At 42.4% G+C, this 19359-nt stretch overlaps 1 protein-coding gene across 1 annotated transcript in view; it reads right to left on the reverse strand.

Annotated features, from left to right (window-relative positions):
• dner (delta/notch-like EGF repeat containing) overlaps nt 1-19359 on the reverse strand; it is a 325026-nt gene that overhangs the window by 17454 nt on the left and 288213 nt on the right. Inside the window, exon 8 of the mRNA XM_084332911.1 lies at nt 18729-18962. Within this exon, the coding sequence (XP_084189037.1) occupies nt 18729-18962 (234 nt within the window). The remainder of the gene's footprint in view (nt 1-18728; nt 18963-19359) is intronic.

Raw genomic sequence — 19359 nt, forward strand, 5'->3', positions numbered from 1 at the left:
ATTGATAAATATATATATATATTTCAACACAAAACTATTATATTATACGACCGTATTTAGCTCATGTTAGCTGGTTCTCAGTATACATCCTTGGAGCTGGCTGCCTGGTAACACATACACATAGAGCCCTTAGAACCCTTGCTCAGCGGCACATTGGCAGTATTGGGACATTTCATGACTGGGGATTGAACCGTCAACCCTTGAACTCTTAGGCTGCCCCCCTAACCAACCAGCCAACCTGACACCCGGTACTGTAAGGGTTCCTGTGACCCCCGGGGGTCCCTGAGAGGTGTCCAGAGGGTCCACAGCAGAATGGGGAACAGTTCAACATCACCAATATTCTATTCACTAGATGTTAGCAAGCATAATGTATAAGAATGACTATTCCGATCCCTCTCTCCACTCTTATCTCTGTGATTCTGTACTAAATCATATCTAACAACAGCTGTCTTCTCAGACAGGCCCCCCTGGGACAGAGATAATATCTAATATATAATATTGATATGTAACAAGCTGTGAATCCCCATTTGATAATATTATTAATCCCTGTTTGATAATATTATTATCAAATGAGGATTCACAGCTTGTTACATATCAAGTCGGGGGTCCTTGACATGAAAACGTTTGAGAACCAATGCTGTAAGTCATTTTGATGTAGCCATCATACAAGTTGCACATCATGCAACTAGACTGGGACTTCATCCCCAAGGGGAATTATTTGGAAAATACTATAGTATTAATGCATACTTGCAGGAGGGGGACGGACTTCATTTGAAAACGGTTTCAAACATTTGAAATAGTTGAGCTGCTGCGCTTGCTTTACGATGCCAGACATTCAAAAAGCAATAAAGGGATAACTTTGTGGTACTTCCTCAGTGTTATACATCTCCCATGAGCGTCTTACTTTACTCTGTTGAATCTGTGTGCTTTCTTTTACTGCATGCAGACTTTCTGCACAGCAAATTCTTGGTTTCTTTGTGGGCTGCATATTTGTTTTCCATTGTTACAAAAAATGCCCCATATCCTGTTGGTTCTATAGGCACTTGTGGTGTTGTGAGAAGGCTGACCAAGCTGGGCGCACCAGACCATTTGATGCCACACCGTAGCAGTGTGTTGAAGTGCTTCAGAACTTTATTCATTCATTAATAGAAAATGTACAAATTGTCGATTTAACACATCGGTCGCCATGGGTTATATCCATCAATATAGCCAGTCTGCCACCGTTGAAAGCCTATGGAGATGTTTACCTTCTTTGCAGGGCTATAACTTTTAAAATTGTATTGATAGTGGTGGCGGTGATGGTAGTGGTGGTAGTATTGGTGGTGGTGATAGTGGTGGCGGTAGTATTGATAGTGGTGGTGATGGTAGTGGTGGTGGTGGTGATAGTGGTGGTGGTAGTATTGATAGTGGTGGCGGTGATGGTAGTGGTGGTAGTATTGGTGGTGGTGGTGATGGTAGTATTGATAGTGGTGGTGATGGTAGTGGTGGTAGTATTGGTGGTGGTGATAGTGGTGGTGGTGGTGATGATGATCACATACATACATACATACATACATACATACATACATACATACATACATACATACATACATACATACATACATACTACATACATACATACATACATACATACATACATACATACATACATACATACATACATACATACATACATACATACATACATACATACATACATACATACATACATACATACATACATACATACATACTGTACATACATACATACATACATACATACATACATACAATACATACATACATACATACATACATACATACATACATACATACATACATACATACATACATACATACATACATACATCATACATACATACATACATACATACATACATACATACATACATACATACATACATACAAACAAACAAACAAACAAACAAACAAACAAACAAACAAACAAACAAAATCTCCTGTTGTTTGCCTAATGCATGTGGTAAAATATTAGATGGAATACTATTCTGCCCTGTCAAGGCTAACCGGAGTAACTCGAAAAAAGTCAAAATTGAGTTATGAGTGAAATTGAACTTGTCAATAAATGTTTTATATTTTGACCAAGTTTCAGATGGTAATGTCGCTCAGTTTTGGAGATATGGGGTTTTAAAAACTGCAGTAACTACAAAATCACACTCAAAACCCAGGCAGACCGCAGTAACTTCCAAACAGTGAAACTGAGAAAAATGGCTTTAAAGTGTTTTGACTTGCCATCCAAAATGTGTTATAGGTAGATAGATGATAGTACCCAGATTTAACATGTATTAATGAAGTAATCGTTAGGCATACAAAAATATGACGTAATTATTTTAATTAACCCCAAAAAAGCAGATACTGCACTCTGCTGCACGATTTCCTTAAATAATTATACAGGTAATGTACAGGCAAAGTGCAGTAACTTCAAATACAATGTTGTTTTCCCTCCAGCTTTCATAACTTAACCTAGCCATTTTATTTGGATCATCATCATTCCAATATATTCAGGTGTTAAATTTCATTTTCAAAATGTTTCACTGTTTGGAAGTTACTGCGGTCTGCCTTGACAGGGCAGTATTAATTATGCATCACTGCTTTCATCATTGATTCTAATGCCTTGCTGAACTTGTAAAAGCAAATAATCAGTTGAAACGTAAAAGCCAAACAGGGTGTGTGTGGGTCATTTTACTTGCAAGAACAGCATATTTGCCACTGGGCTCCGTTTCACATAACAGTCATAATGTGAAATAGGTGTTAAATGGAATGCAATGCACACACTTGCCATTGGGTGGCAGCGGTGCACTGAGGCAGAGACAGCCTTATGATATTGAGACTCCAAGGTCAGTATACAGAGAGACAGATTGTCAAGGAGGGATCATTCTGTTCTCTCGTCAATGACGACAGAAGACAACACCAAATTCCTCAGAGACTCAGCAGCCGCCATCACCCCAGTCATCACACACATAATAAACCTCTCCATAAAACAGGGACACGACCCCAAAGACTTCAAAATTGCAAGAGTGACCCCGCTGCACAAAAAAGGCAGCAAATTAGACCCAGACAACTACCGCCCTCTTTCTATTCTTACCTCCATCTCGAAAGTTATGGGAAAAAAATTCTACGAACAGGTCGAAAAGTACCTCTCGGAAAAAAAGCGAATCTACTAATTCCAATCTGGCTTCAGAACATCCCACTCCACTGACACATGCCTTCTCTATTTGAAAGACCACATCAAACAAGAGGTGGACGCGGGCAAATACTAAGGCATGGTCATGCTGGACCTCCAAAAGGCTTTCGACACTGTCAATCACTCCATTCTGATTGACAAGCTAAAAGCAATTGGTTTTGATAGTTTATCAGTGAGCTGGATGGAGGGGAGAGAACAGATGGTAGAGGTAAACGGTACCCTATCCCCCCCCCCCTCCCAGTGAGCTGTGGTGTTCCACAAGGAAGCATACTAGGACTGTTACTGTTCCTAATTTATGCAAATTACATGTCGTCAGCTTGTGACTGCAACTTGTTCCTGTTCGCGGACGACTCAGCCCTGCTGTTCTCTGACAAGAACAAGTTACAGGTTGAACAAACCCTCAGCTCAGAACTCGGCAGAATCTGCACCTGGCTCACTGATAACAAACTATCATTACACCTGGGTAAAACAGAGTCCATTCTCTTCCGATCAAATAACAAACTCAGCAAGACCAACGGCTTCTCAGTTACAGTGGGTGACAATATTGTCACAAGGAAAGATGAAATTACATACCTGGGTTCCATCCTAGAGGCAAATATTTCCTGTGACAAGATGGCATCCAATGTAATAAAAAAAAGTCAACCAACGAACAAGATTCTTGTACCGGATCTCCTCTCTGATAAACAAGAATACCCTGAAGACTCTGGCAGGAGCACTCATTCAAGGGTACTACGACTATGCTTGCACCTCATGGTACCAAAGCACCTCAAAGGCACTAAAAACAAGATTACAAACATCACAAAACAAACTGGTCAGACTACTGCTTGACCTTACTCCTAGAACCCACCTCACCCCTGCCCATTTTGACAACCTAGGATGGCTTAGAGTAGACGACAGAGTACAGCAACTTGCAATGGGCCTGGTCTACAAGATACACTACACCACTAAGGTAGGCCAACCCATGTACATGTCGAAATACTTCCCAAAGGTCAGTGAATACCACGACCACAACACCAGAGGGAGTTCCACAAATCATGTTCAACCCAGATTCGGCTCAAACAAGGGACTAAACACGTTTAGCAATTATGCCACATCAATGTGGAACACCCTACCCACAGCCGTAAAAAAAAATTACTCCCTACCCACCTTCAAAACCACTCTCAAAGAGCACCTACGGGAGGCTGCAATTAGAAACTGGCCCCCGTAAATCTCCAAACCCCCCCTCCCTATGCTTGCACCTTGCACCCCCATCCCCCCACCCCCACCACCCCCTCCCAATGTACAGTCTCCTCCCCATCATATGTATATATTTTCTGTTAGGATCTCTGTTTAACAGTACTGTATATTTGCATATCGTGTATGTCACAAATGTAACAGTACTGTATATCTGTATGTCATGTATGTCATAAATGTCATTATATATCTGTATATTCGTATGTTGTGTATGTCACAAATGTCATTATGAATTTGAAAATGGGGGACTCTGAAGTAAACAAGACGAAAGTCTTTCTCTGGTCTGTATCCCCTTAACAATTGTGTGTATTGAGCCGTACTGCTTTGTACCCATTCTACAATCTGTTAATAATGTTTTCAATCAATCAATCAATCAATCAATCAATCAAGCAACAGATCTGAGAAGAAAACAAGCCAATGTAGTTTTTCATTCCAACATGAGATGAGCCACAATCTGAAAGGAGAGGAAAGGCACAGAATCTGAAACATTATACGACTGGTATGAAAGTAAAATATAATTATGGAATACTCTATGTTATCAGCTACCTCAAATCTTTTTTTTTTTTTTTACAAAATAGTATTTATTATTATTATTATTATTAATTTGTTTATATAATATTTTTTTCAATATATAATATATATCGTATCTAGCATTTTGTAATTAAACACATCATATCGTTTACCTGCTAAGTGACTACAGATGCAAATTTGTCCTTGGGCAACTCTGGCACTTTATCATTTGTTGCAATTACAGGAATGTTGATTTATTATTAAACAAAATTACTTGTTACTTGTTTACTTTATTTAAACTCGGGATTCAATTGAGGGGGAGTTTACATGATGGCATCAACAAATCCAAACACATACACAAATGTTAAAGAAAATTACTACAAAAACAAAATATAAAAGAATACAGCCGATTATACTACATGAACCCAAAAAGCAGTCTTTCCATGCTCAGTCGTATAAGGTGTATCAAGACCCAGACAGTCACTGGAGCGTGTGATTACTGTATGTTGTCCATTTTAAATAAATTACTTCATTAACATATTTAACAGCGAGAGCAGGCGAGGCCGACCCATCTGGGTAGCGTCAGCTATGTACCTACTATGAAACTGTGTTATATTAGGCTATATTTCATTCCTGCCATGAATGGAGCAAGACAAACGTCTTTCTCTGGTCTGCATCCCCTTAACAATTGTGTGTATTGAGCCGTACTGTATAACTGTATTGTACCCATTCTGCAATCTGTTAAATAAAGTTTTCATTCATGCATTCATTCATTCATTCATTCATCCATTCATTCATTCATTCGTTCATTCATTCATTCATTCATTCATTCATTCATTCACACCTCACTAGAATTTGCCTCCGCTCCTCTGCCTGCATGTCCTTCAACTTTGGAACCGCTGTCTGACAGCTCGCTCACTCACGGAACCATAGTGACGTATTGTATACCTGATGATGCGACTCATCGAATTCTACTCCTACAGATAATGTGATTGGTCTCTTTAAATTATTGGAATGAGGTGAACAGACTAAAAATGTTATCTTATTAGATAAAACAGATGATGTACAGGATATATATATATTTTTTTACAGATGGTAACAAAGTTTTCCATTGGAGACATTAGTTAGTGTGTCTTAAAGAGGCACTACGCAATTTGTTGTACATTGTTTCTTATACAACAGGTAGTTACGACCACGCATTGTGATTGGTCGAGCGTTCTAAACTGTGAGTATATTCATGATAGACTCACGGTTAAATCACCATGAATATACCACTGCGCTGGCTTTAGAATGTTGCATAAAGTGCCATTCATTAAACAGAAACTGTCAACCTGACCTACTCCGCGGACAACGTTACTTTTGATTTCACGTATTCAGAAAAACAGCATTATTACTAGACATGCCAATCCAACGCAATGAGACGCGCTGGAGAAAAGCCACAATGAAATCAACACTACCAACACTGCAATTCGAAACTGGCCCCTGTAAATGTACAGTAAATGTCCTAACCCAATAATACACAAGACCCTCTTCTTGGGACCAAGTAAGGTTGTCGATATTCCAATGTACAGTTTTGCTTGTACAGTTGTACAGTTTCCCCCACCCCACCTACCCAACCCCACCATGCCTACCCAACCCCCTACCCCCCCCCACCCCACCCACCCAACCACCTCCAATGTACAGTTCCCCACCCTCCACCCCACCTACCCAACCTCCTCCAATGTACAGTTTACGTCAAATGTATATACTCTCTTTTTTAGACTATTTTTGTATCACAAACAGTATTTGTAAATCTGGTATGTCATAAATGTATAGATATAGCAGTACTGTCTATCTGTATCTGTCGTGTAACATGTCATATATGTTATGATGATGAATTGAAAATGGGAGACCCTGATGTAAACAAGACGAAAGTCTTTCTCTGGTCTGCATCCCCTTAACAATTGTGTGTATTGAGCTGTACTGTATTGAACCCATTCTGCAATCTTTTAATAAAGTTTTCAATCAATCAATCAATCAATCAACCAAAGTCGACGGCCTGGGCATTGAACTGGCCCAACTCCCGGAACTGTCCAAGGTGCTGATCCCCCAAGGCGCTGATGACTTTCTCGACTTTCGCTTGCACTAATACGTCATTAGTTTGCATTGCCAAGCTTGTTGATAGCCTACTCCATTTGAAATTCCATAGCAACATCTTTAGGAACTATTTTTCTACGCCAAGTTCACTGAAATCGATATAAAAGACCCTAGAATTGTCTGTATTCATCCTATATTTTCCCCAACACAACCTGCTGTATAAAAGCAATAATATACACTCCGAAGCCTGTGGTATGTCATGAATATTGCCAGCTGTGATGCCTGCGGTCGCTTCTCATGTATTATATGTACAATTGGCCAATTTGTGATGCACACTAAAGCATCTGATAGGCTTTCATGTCAATTCTGTGAATAAATACATAATTCCTGCTTTTTACCTTTTTATGGGTATTTTTTCTTCTTCAGTTATCGTGATGTATCGTAGATGACATTTCTTGAAATGTATCGCTTATCGCAGATATCCTCTACATTTACATTTAGTCATTTAGCTGACGCTTTTATCCCAAACGACTTACAAGTTCTGTACAACAAGTAACATTGTTCATCAAACAGTACAAAGGTTAGTAGTTCATTTATTTATTTATTTTTCTTTTAACCCTTTTTACTAAGATATTGATTGAAGAAGTGTGTTTTTAGTCGAAGCGGAAAATTGGGTGCGTTTCAGCTGTCCTGACTGTGTGGTGGGAAGTTCACTCCAACATCGTGGAGCGAGGATATCTACCATGATATTGTCATTATTGAGGGCCAAATATCACCACATCGTCATCGTATCATGAGTTACTCGTATCGTCCCACCCCTACACAATAACCTACACAATACCCCATCACCAGTGCTTCGTGCATGCAGGTGTAAGGCTCAATCCACACCACTTACCTCAGCAGTAACGGTATGAAAACTTCACATCACAATTATAGTGACCAAAATTATCACAATTCATCAGTATTATCACAGTATTGTTCAAATGTGCTGAAAATCTTTCTAAAAGTACTGATATAAAAAATAAAGTACTAAGGTTTATATTGAAAACTATATGCAATGACCCCCCCATGCACAATTTACATGAATACAAATAAGTCTTAAAGGGGACATATTTTAGTCCTTTTCAACAAGTTAATATAAGTCTTTGAGGTCCCCTAAACATGTAGTTTCAAACCAGTAACCGCTCCTTCCCAGCAGTGCACATGCACCATGGAGCGTTTAATTTCGGCGCCCACACAGCCCACATTAACAGGTTAGAGCAGCCACACAGCCCATGTTAACAGGTTAGAGCAGCCACACAGCCCATGTTAACAGGTTAGAGCAGCCACACAGCCCACATTAACAGGTTAGAGCAGCCACACAGCCCATGTTAACAGGTTAGAGCAGCCACACAGCCCATGTTAACAGGTTAGAGCAGCCACACAGCCCATGTTAACAGGTTAGAGCAGCTACACAGCCCATGTTAACAGGTTAGAGCAGCCACACAGCCCATGTTAACAGGTTAGAGCAGCTACACAGCCCACATTAACAGGTTAGAGCAGCTACACAGCCCGTGTTAACAGGTTAGAGCAGCCACACAGCCCATGTTAACAGGTTAGAGCAGCTACACAGCCCACATTAACAGGTTAGAGCAGCTACACAGCCCGTGTTAACAGGTTATAGCAGCTACACAGCCCATGTTAACAGGTTAGAGCAGCTACACAGCCCATGTTAACAGGTTAGAGCAGCCACACAGCCCACATTAACAGGTTAGAGCAGCCACACAGCCCATGTTAACAGGTTAGAGCAGCCACACAGCCCATGTTAACAGGTTAGAGCAGCCACACAGCCCATGTTAACAGGTTAGAGCAGCTACACAGCCCATGTTAACAGGTTAGAGCAGCCACACAGCCCATGTTAACAGGTTAGAGCAGCTACACAGCCCACATTAACAGGTTAGAGCAGCTACACAGCCCGTGTTAACAGGTTAGAGCAGCCACACAGCCCATGTTAACAGGTTAGAGCAGCTACACAGCCCACATTAACAGGTTAGAGCAGCTACACAGCCCGTGTTAACAGGTTATAGCAGCTACACAGCCCATGTTAACAGGTTAGAGCAGCTACACAGCCCATGTTAACAGGTTAGAGCAGCCACACAGCCCATGTTAACAGGTTAGAGCAGCTACACAGCCCATGTTAACAGGTTAGAGCAGCCACACAGCCCATGTTAACAGGTTAGAGCAGCCACACAGCCCATGTTAACAGGTTAGAGCAGCTACACAGCCCATGTTAACAGGTTAGAGCAGCTACACAGCCCGTGTTAACAGGTTAGAGCAGCTACACAGCCTGTGTTAACAGGTTAGAGCAGCTACACAGCCCATGTTAACAGGTTAGAGCAGCTACACAGTGACCATGTTAACAGGTTAGAGCAGCTACACAGCCCATGTTAACAGGTTAGAGCAGCCACACAGACTGTGTTAACAGGTTAGAGCAGCCACACAGCCCATGTTAACAGGTTAGAGCAGCTACACAGACCGTGTTAACAGGTTAGAGCAGCTACACAGCCCACATTAACAGGTTAGAGCAGCTACACAGCCCGTGTTAACAGGTTAGAGCAGCCACACAGACCGTGTTAACAGGTTAGAGCAGCCACACAGACCGTGTTAACAGGTTAGAGCAGCTACACAGACCGTGTTAACAGGTTAGAGCAGCTACACAGTGACCATGTTAACAGATTAGAGCAGCCACACAGCCCATGTTAACAGGTTAGAGCAGCTACACAGACCGTGTTAACAGGTTAGAGCAGCTACACAGACCGTGTTAACAGGTTAGAGCAGCTACACAGACCGTGTTAACAGGTTAGAGCAGCTACACAGACCGTGTTAACAGGTTAGAGCAGCTACACAGTGACCATGTTAACAGGTTAGAGCAGCTACACAGACCGTGTTAACAGGTTAGAGCAGCTACACAGACCGTGTTAACAGGTTAGAGCAGCCACACAGACCGTGTTAACAGGTTAGAGCAGCTACACAGTGACCATGTTAACAGGTTAGAGCAGCCACACAGTGACCATGTTAACAGGTTAGAGCAGCCACACAGACCGTGTTAACAGGTTAGAGCAGCCACACAGACCGTGTTAACAGGTTAGAGCAGCCACACAGACCGTGTTAACAGGGGTATGCGATTCGACACAAACCACCATTGACCTCATTTTGACCACTGACAAGTCAATGATCTCCAGTAAAGGGGTGATAGCATGCGGGTTAAGTGATCATTATATGATTTTCTGTACCCGCAAAAAGCTAAAACAGAAGGCCGGCTGTCACAAAACAGTCACATCTAGAGACCTCAAAACTTACTCTAGAGAGGCCTTTAACCTAGAACTGGGGAGCTTGGACTGGTCAGATGAACTCAGTGGTACACAGGTTGAAGAAACATGGCTTGGATTCAAAACCAAATTCACAGCAATACTCAACAACATGGCACCGATAAGAACCACCAGGGTTAAAAATCGCGCTGAGGCATGGATGCACACTGAAATACTGGCCGCTATGAAAACCAGAGACAAAAAATGCTCTGAACTTCATAAAAGTCAGACAAAGCTTTCCAAAAGCTCAAACAGTGAACTCCAAGCCCATGTGGTTGAACTAAAAATCCAAAGAAACAGACTAAGAAATGACGTAAACACCATGATCAGAACCGCAAAAAGAAATTTCATCAACGACAAAACTGAGGAAAACAAAAACAAACCCCGCGAACTTTGGAAATTACTCAATAATCAACTAGGCTGCAGTAAAAAACTTAAAACCAGATTCTCAAACATAAACATAAAGACGGACAACACGCTCATCACAGACAAGCTGGATGTAGCCAATTACTTAAACATCTTCTTCACAAACATAGCCACAACACTGGTAAACAAACTACCCTCCCACTCAGGGCATTATGGGGTAGAACACATAGTAGCATACTACAAAAATCTAGGGGTCCACAAAGACGACTTCAAACTTGAAATGGTAACAACCGATGAGGTACTCAAAAAATTGAGCGCCCTCCAACCTAACAAGGCCACTGGCCATGACAACATCCCCTCCAAATTCCTCAGAGACGCAGCAGCCGCCATCACCCCAGTCATCACACACATAATAAACCTCTCTATAAAACAGGGGCACGTCCCCAAGGACTTCAAAATTGCGAGAGTGACCCCTCTACACAAAAAGGGCAGCAAATTAGACCCAGGCAACTACCGCCCTGTTTCTATTCTTACCTCCATCTCGAAAGTCATGGAGAAAATAGTCTATGAACAGGTCGAAAAGTACTTGGCGGAAAAAAATCTAATCTACGAATTCCAATCTGGCTTCAGAACGTCCCACTCCACTGACACATGCCTCCTCTATTTGAACGACCACATCAAACAAGAGGTGGACGCGGGCAAATACTGCGGCATGGTCATGCTGGACCTACAAAAGGCCTTCGACACTGTCAATCACTCCATTCTAATGGACAAGCTAAAAGCAATTGGTTTTGATAGCTTATCAGTGAGCTGGATGCAATCCTACCTGGAGGGGAGAGAACAGATGGTAGAGGTAAACGGTACTCTATCCCCCCCCCTCACAGTGAGCTGTGGTGTTCCACAAGGAAGCATACTAGGACCGCTACTCTTCCTAATTTATACAAATGACATGTCGTCAGCCTGTGACTGCAACTTGTTCCTGTTTGCGGACGACTCAGCCCTGCTGGTCTCTGACAAGAACAAATTGCAGGTTGAAAAAACCCTCAGCACGGAACTACGCAAAATCTGCATATGGCTCGCTGATAACAAACTATCATTACACATGGGCAAAACAGAGTCCATTCTCTTCGGTTCAAATAACAAACTCAGCAAGACCGACGGATTCTCAGTTACAGTGGGTGACAATATTGTCACAAGGAAAGACGAAATTACCTACCTGGGTTCCATCCTAGAGGCAAATCTTTCCTGTGACAAAATGGCATCCAATGTAATAAAAAAAGTCAACCAACGAACTAGATTCTTGTACCGGATCTCCTCTCTGGTAAACAAGAATACCCTGAAGACTCTGGCAGGAGCACTCATTCAAGGGTACTATGACTATGCGTGCACCTCATGGTACCAAAGCACCTCAAAGGCGCTTAAAACAAAATTACAAACATCTCAAAACAAACTAGTCAGACTACTGCTTGACCTGAACCCCAGAACCCACCTCACCCCTGCCCACTTTGCCAACCTAGGATGGCTTAGAGTAGACGACAGAGTACAGCAACTTGCAATGGGCCTGGTCTACAAGATACACTATACGACCGGGGTGCCCATGTACATGTCAAAATACTTCCCAAAGGTCAGTGAATACCACAACCACTACACCAGAGGAAGCTCAACAAATCATGTTAAACCCAGATTCGGCTCAAACAAGGGACTAAACACGTTTCGCAATTATGCCACAACAATGTGGAACGCCCTACCCAAAGCTGTAAAGGAATGTGAATCCCTGCCCACATTCAAAACCGCTCTTAAAGAGCACCTACGGGAGGCTGCAATTCGAAACTGGCCACCGTAAATGCCCAAAACCCCCACCACCTCCTAATAGACAGTCTCCTCACCACCGCATGTATATATTCCCTCCCCGCCGTATGTATATTTCCCTCCCACCCACCCACCCCCTCCTAATGTACAGTTCCCTCCCCATCATATGTATATACTCTGTCAGGATCTAGGGGTAACAGTACTGTATATTTGAATACCGTTATGTCACAAATGTATCAGTACTAAATACCTATATGTCCCTATGCCATAAATGTCATGTATGTTGTGTATGTCATAAATGTCTATATGAATTGAAAATGGGGGACCCTGATGGAAACAAGACAAACGTCTTTCTCAGGTCTGCATCCCCTTAACAATTGTATGTATTGAGCCGTACTGTATTGTACCCATTCTGCAATCTGTTAAATAAAGTTTTCATTCATTCATTCATTCACAGATTAGAGCAGCTACACAGACCGTGTTAACAGGTTAGAGCAGCCACACAGTGACCATGTTAACAGGTTAGAGCAGCCACACAGACCGTGTTAACAGGTTAGAGCAGCCACACAGACCGTGTTAACAGGTTAGAGCAGCCACACAGTGACCATGTTAACAGGTTAGAGCAGCCACACAGACCGTGTTAACAGGTTAGAGCAGCCACACAGACCGTGTTAACAGGTTAGAGCAGCCACACAGACCGTGTTAACAAATTAGAGCAGCTACACAGACCGTGTTAACAGGTTAGAGCAGCCACACAGTGACCATGTTAACAGGTTAGAGCAGCCACACAGACCGTGTTAACAGGTTAGAGCAGCCACACAGACCGTGTTAACAGGTTAGAGCAGCCACACAGACCGTGTTAACAGGTTAGAGCAGCCACACAGACCGTGTTAACAGATTAGAGCAGCTACACAGCTGTGTGAGTGGAGCGGCCTTGTGTGGCAGCAGCAGCATGTCATCCAAGAGATTTGGCGCAGAGCCTATATTTTCTAGTGTGAGACACAAGGTAGGCTACTCTGCAAAATAGACAGTGAAGACGCTCTGCTGAGGATGCTGTTTGCGTGGACAGCATCACACATGGGAGCCGCTGCAGCTCAGCGAGACATCCGTGATGCTGGTGGTGCGGACTAGGCCTCGTAAATACATCATCATACTGTACTCATCTACTTAGTGGTGTTTACGTGCATTGTCATGCGTACTTGATCATATTTGTTAAATTGATAGCGTACGGTATGCTGAACAATACGAGAAGAGACAAAAAAACAAATGGTATTGATTGAGTGATGCTGTCAGTTATTTGGTAAAGATGGTGGTTGTTGGTGGTTTGAGATATAGTTCTCAGTAGGTACTGTATACTATGTAGTGGCTAAAATTCAGAGAGCGCTGCAATAAAGAGTCAAACCTGAAGCTGATTGTCGATCAGAAGTATAGTGTATTTAAAATTCACTGCAGTGAAGAGCACATCCGTAACACAGAGTACACAGAGGCAGTCTGTCCAAGGAGTACAAGATGACAAAATACAAGATGCTTTATACCGTTCTCCCACGTACATATGCCAGATGCACAACGTAGCTGAACAGAATGGCCTTCACCTTTGACATACTGGAGTTGGATTAAACAGATACCAACATGGAGCAGGATGTTCCTTAAGCAATGCCACTGTCCCCCTTACCCAAACCTTCAGACATGACAGGAACGGAAGTGTTTTTAAGGCTCATCCAGGAAGTACTTTTAAGGCTTGTCCGGTGACTTAGGCCTGGAGACTAGAGAATACTGTAATTGAAGGCGAGACAGCACCCCCAAAATTGCCTTTTTGCTTTTTCTCGACGATATTGAGATTTTGTTATATTTTGCTTCCTAAACATGTCTTCTATGAAACTAGTGACAATAAAATGTCAACAACACACATTTAGTTGTTTATTTGACTTCATTTTGCCTGATTGCATCCATAAATGTGCACATATTTAATGGGGAAGTGCCTCATTTGCATATATAAACATAAAATGTATATATGCACTTACTACACTGTCTGTTACTACACTGTTTGTAGCCTGTGTGTAGTTCTGTTCAGTTCAATAACATCATTATTATTATTCAGTTATCAGGCATGTGTTTAGGTTGTCTATTACTAATGGTTTGATTGGGTGTTGTGTTTGTAAATAACTGTTTAAAAAAAGATTATGGCATTTTACAATACAAAACTTTGAGGTCGATTTCTGATAAACTAGTTTTTATGCATTTTACTTACACACAAAGAGTTGGAACTCCATTTCCCTAGTACCTACACACACCAAACTTTCCACATTTCTTCCCATCCATGCTTCTTTCTATAGAAAGTTTTGTTGATATATATCATTCATAGCCAGGTTTATTGTACATTTTATACCAAAACTAGGCGAAAAATCGTTTTTTTTATGACAGTAGACAGTATTTCCTGATTTATGGGCTGATAAGAGGACATAGCCACAAAGTCTTTCTATACAACGTTTTGTTTTGAATGTATCAACCAAATTAAACCAAGTTTTTGAATCTGGCATTATCCATTTTGGTGATGCGAGTCTTGGCGATACATGCAAATATGTGCATATTTAATGGTGGAAGTGCCTCATTTGCATATATAAACATAAAATTCAGAAAACTTGTAATATATTTTTTCTTAGTTTATATGTACATAACAAACTGGGAAAGTTTCATAGTGATATCTATTCAAGTATTTTTTTTTCCTATTAGGGGGTGCTGTCCCCCCTTGACTTAACATAAATTGAATGGAAATGGTAAGTTAAATGAAATTGGCTATTACAACTACTACACCGCTACCATTATGAGTCAATTATAATTAAGCTGACAAGTGTACAAGCTCATTGTATCTCCATTGTATTCCTGCATACACGGTCAACTACACCCCAGAACCACCAGCTCCCCAGGTTAATAACAATGTTTTCTGAACAATGTATTGGGACCCAAAACATCTTGGGGGCCTGTGTCCCAGATGGTAGGACTAGCAGTATGTTTTCATTAGTGCTGGTCCCAGATGATAGGAGTAGCAGTATGTTCTCATTAGTGTGGGTCCCAGGGTGAGAGAGTAATTTTCTCCTTTGGGTCCCAGCTATTCTCTATAGCTCACGTCTGTTTTGGGGAGAGAGAATGGTGGAATTAATAAGAAGCCTGGTTAAAAAGCCCCCAAGGTGCTCAAAATGCCAGTGAAATGTCAAGTGCCTTTCCCATGCTCCATCTACTTTCTCCAGGCTGCCTGGCTAGATGGCTGCCTAACTGACTGGCTGCCTGCCTGGATAGCTGGCTGCCTGGCTGGTTGGCTGGCTGGCTGACTGAGTGACTGGCTGGGTGCCTGTCTGACTGACTAACTGACTGACTGACTGACTGCCTGGATAGCTGCCTGCTTGGCTGGCTGACTGACTGGCCAGCTGCCTGACTGACTGACTTACTGGCCGGCTGGCTGGCTGGCTGGCTGGCTGGCTGGCTGACTGACTGACTGCTCGATAGGCTGGTTGGTTTGCTGGTTGACTGGCTGTATAACTGGCTGGTCCTGCTGTCTCTCCTCTGTGCTGGGAGACAGATAATAGATGGACAATATCCTTCTACATAACACACACAAACCCTCACTCACTCACACACACACACACACACACACACACACACACACACACACACACACACACACACACACACACACACACACACACACACACACACACACACACACACACACACACACACACACACACACACACACACACACACACACATACACACACACACACACACACACACACACACACACACACACACACACACACACACACACACACACACTCAGACACACACGCCTATGACACCAGCTAGCATACTGATGAGGTGGAGAAAAGACCAATTATGATTTAAAAAAAAAAAAAAACAGCGCTGTGTGTGTGTGTGTGTGTGTGTGTGTGTGTGTGTGTGTGTGTGTGTGTGTGTGTGTGTGTGTGTGTGTGTGTGTGTGTGTGTGTGTGTGTGTGTGTGTGTGTATACACACGTGTGTGTGTCTACAGTGCATCGTCCCATTAGACAGTGCTGTCTGAAGAGAGACATTTGATTGGACAGCAACACCTGCTCACCTAGAGCAGTCATGGCTACAGACAACCCCCCCCCCCCCCCCACAAACACACACACTTGAGAAGCAACTGTTTCACCATGGCAACGAGACAACGGAAGATGAGAGGTAAATGGGAAAGAAGATAAAGGCAAAGACAAAAGGACACAGAGGCAAACCACAGCATGGCACATGTAGAGAATAACAACAAAAGTCTAGAGAAAATAAGAGGGAGGAATGTGGCTTTTCTGTTTCTGTGAAGAGTTCTCAAATATCCAGACAAAAATACAAGGAGGGCTTGGTTTATGTGATATTATTAATATTATTATTATTATTATTATTATTATTATTATTATTATTATTATTATTATTATTATTATTATTATTATTATTATTATTATTATTATTATTATTATTATTATTATTATTATTATTATTATTATTATTTACCTTTATTTACCCAGGGCACTAGGGTAAACACCTATTGTCTGGACTATGATTATAGTGTTTATTTGAATTTGAGATAACAATTCTGATGGGAAAATGTCCGATATTATCGGCCCACCGATATTATCGGCCGATATTGGCATTAAAATGTGATATCGGAAAATATCTGTATTGGTTTTCAAAAAAATATATATATATTTATTTTTTTTACATTTCTATAACGTTTATTTACCCAGGGAAGCAGGTAAGAACAAATTCTCATTTTATTTATTGTCAAAAGTATGCATAATGTTGTGTTAATTCCACAACAAGATATATGTAAGGGGGGGGACCCTGCATATATCGGTATCGGTTGATATCGGTATCGGAAATTAAGAGTTGGACAATATGGGTATATCGGTATCGGTAAAAAAGCCAATATCGAGCATCCCTAGAATATATTCATGATTATGTTTCATAGGGTTGGAACCGTGAGAGTCTCCTCTTTACAGGCATACAGCTCTCCCTCTCTCTTTCTCTCCCCCCCCCTCTATTCCTCTCTCCATCTCCTCCACAGTAAATCTGGATTTAAAACAAACCTGCCTCATTATTGTTTTGTGGTGATTTGTATCCTTGGCTCAGAGATGACAACGTCTACTGCAGCAGCCAGACAATTAATCTCTTTTCAAGATGAGACCGTAGTAATCGATCTGAAGGCTCCCTATACTCAAACCACTTGAGTGGAATGATGACTAATCATTATGCATTCTGTTCGCTACTATTGTGTGTGTGTGTGTGTGTGTGTGTGTGTGTGTGTGTGTGTGTGTGTGTGTGTGTGTGTGTGTGTGTGTGTGTGTGTGTGTGTGTGTGTGTGTGTGTGTGTGTGTGTGTGTGTGTGTGTGTGTGTGTGTGTGTGTGTGTGTGTGTGTGTGTGTGTGTGTGTGTGTGTGTGTGTGTGTGTGTGTGTGTGTGTGTGTGTGTGTGTGTGTGTGCGTGTGTGCGTGTGTGCGTGCGTGCATGCGTGCGTGCATGCGTGTGTGCGTGTGTGTATGTATGTGTCTCCCAGTGGCACATAAACATAATGTGACAGATATAATAAACTACCCCTCCCCCCTCCTTATGACTATCACCTTATATCATCTGACTGTTCTTAGGCCCATATAGCTCTAGCTCTCCAGTTCACCTCACCTACTTTGTGGCCAAATCTGGAAACTTTGATGCAGTGGGATGTGAAAGTGCCCCGTTCACTGTCATCATATCAACCAGGAGGGTTGGGGTGAAGACAGACACAGAAACACCTGGACGCATCATATCAACCAGGAGGGTTGGGGTGAAGACAGACACAGAAACACCTGGACGCATCATATCAACCAGGAGGGTTGGGGTGAAGACAGACACAGAAACACCTGGACGCATCATATCAACCAGGAGGGTTGGGGTGAAGACAGACACAGAAACACCTGGACGCATCATATCAACCAGGAGGGTTGGGGTGAAGACAGACACAGAAACACCTGGACGCATCATATCAACCAGGAGGGTTGGGGTGAAGACAGACACAGAAACACATGGACGCATCATATCAACCAGGAGGGTTGGGGTGAAGACAGACACAGAAACACCTGGACACATCATATCAACCAGGAGGGTTGGGGTGAAGACAGAGGCTCACCTGGGACACAGAGACACCTGTAGCTGTTGCCCACACTGCGGCAGATGCCATGGGCACAGGGGTTGAGGGCGCAGAAGTCCACCAGCTGGGCACAGGTGGGTCCTGTGAAGCCAGCCGTGCAGCTGCAGCCGAAGCCCAGGGGACTGGGGCCCTGGGGATAACAGGTGCCGTTGTTGTGGCAGGGCCCAGAGACACAGGGGTCCACTCTCTGCTCACACATACTGCCCTGGTAGCCTGGGAGAAGAGAGGGGGGCAGGGGAGATAGATAGATAGAAGAAGAAGAAGAAGAAGAAGAAGAAGAAGAAGAAGAAGAAGAAGAAGAAGAAGAAGAAGAAGAAGAAGAAGAAGAAGAAGAAGAAGAAGAAGAAGAAGAAGAAGAAGAAGAAGAAGAAGAAGAAGAAGAAGAAGAAGAAGAAGAAGAAGAAGAAGAAGAAGAAGAAGAAAGACATGACAGAGATGAACAAGGGAAGTGAGGAGAGTATGGAGATTGAGCAGGAAGAGGAGGAAGATGAGGAGGAGGAGAGGGAAATGAGAGGGACAGGTAAGGAGAACGAGAGGTAGAGAGGTTAGAAAGAGAGAGCTTTGTGAATTGTTGTTTTTTCTTTCTCTGACAGGTGCAGCTTATTCCTCC

Source organism: Notolepis coatsorum (assembly GCF_963971535.1).
Source record: "Notolepis coatsorum genome assembly, chromosome: 1".
Lineage (NCBI taxonomy): Eukaryota > Metazoa > Chordata > Actinopteri > Aulopiformes > Paralepididae > Notolepis > Notolepis coatsorum.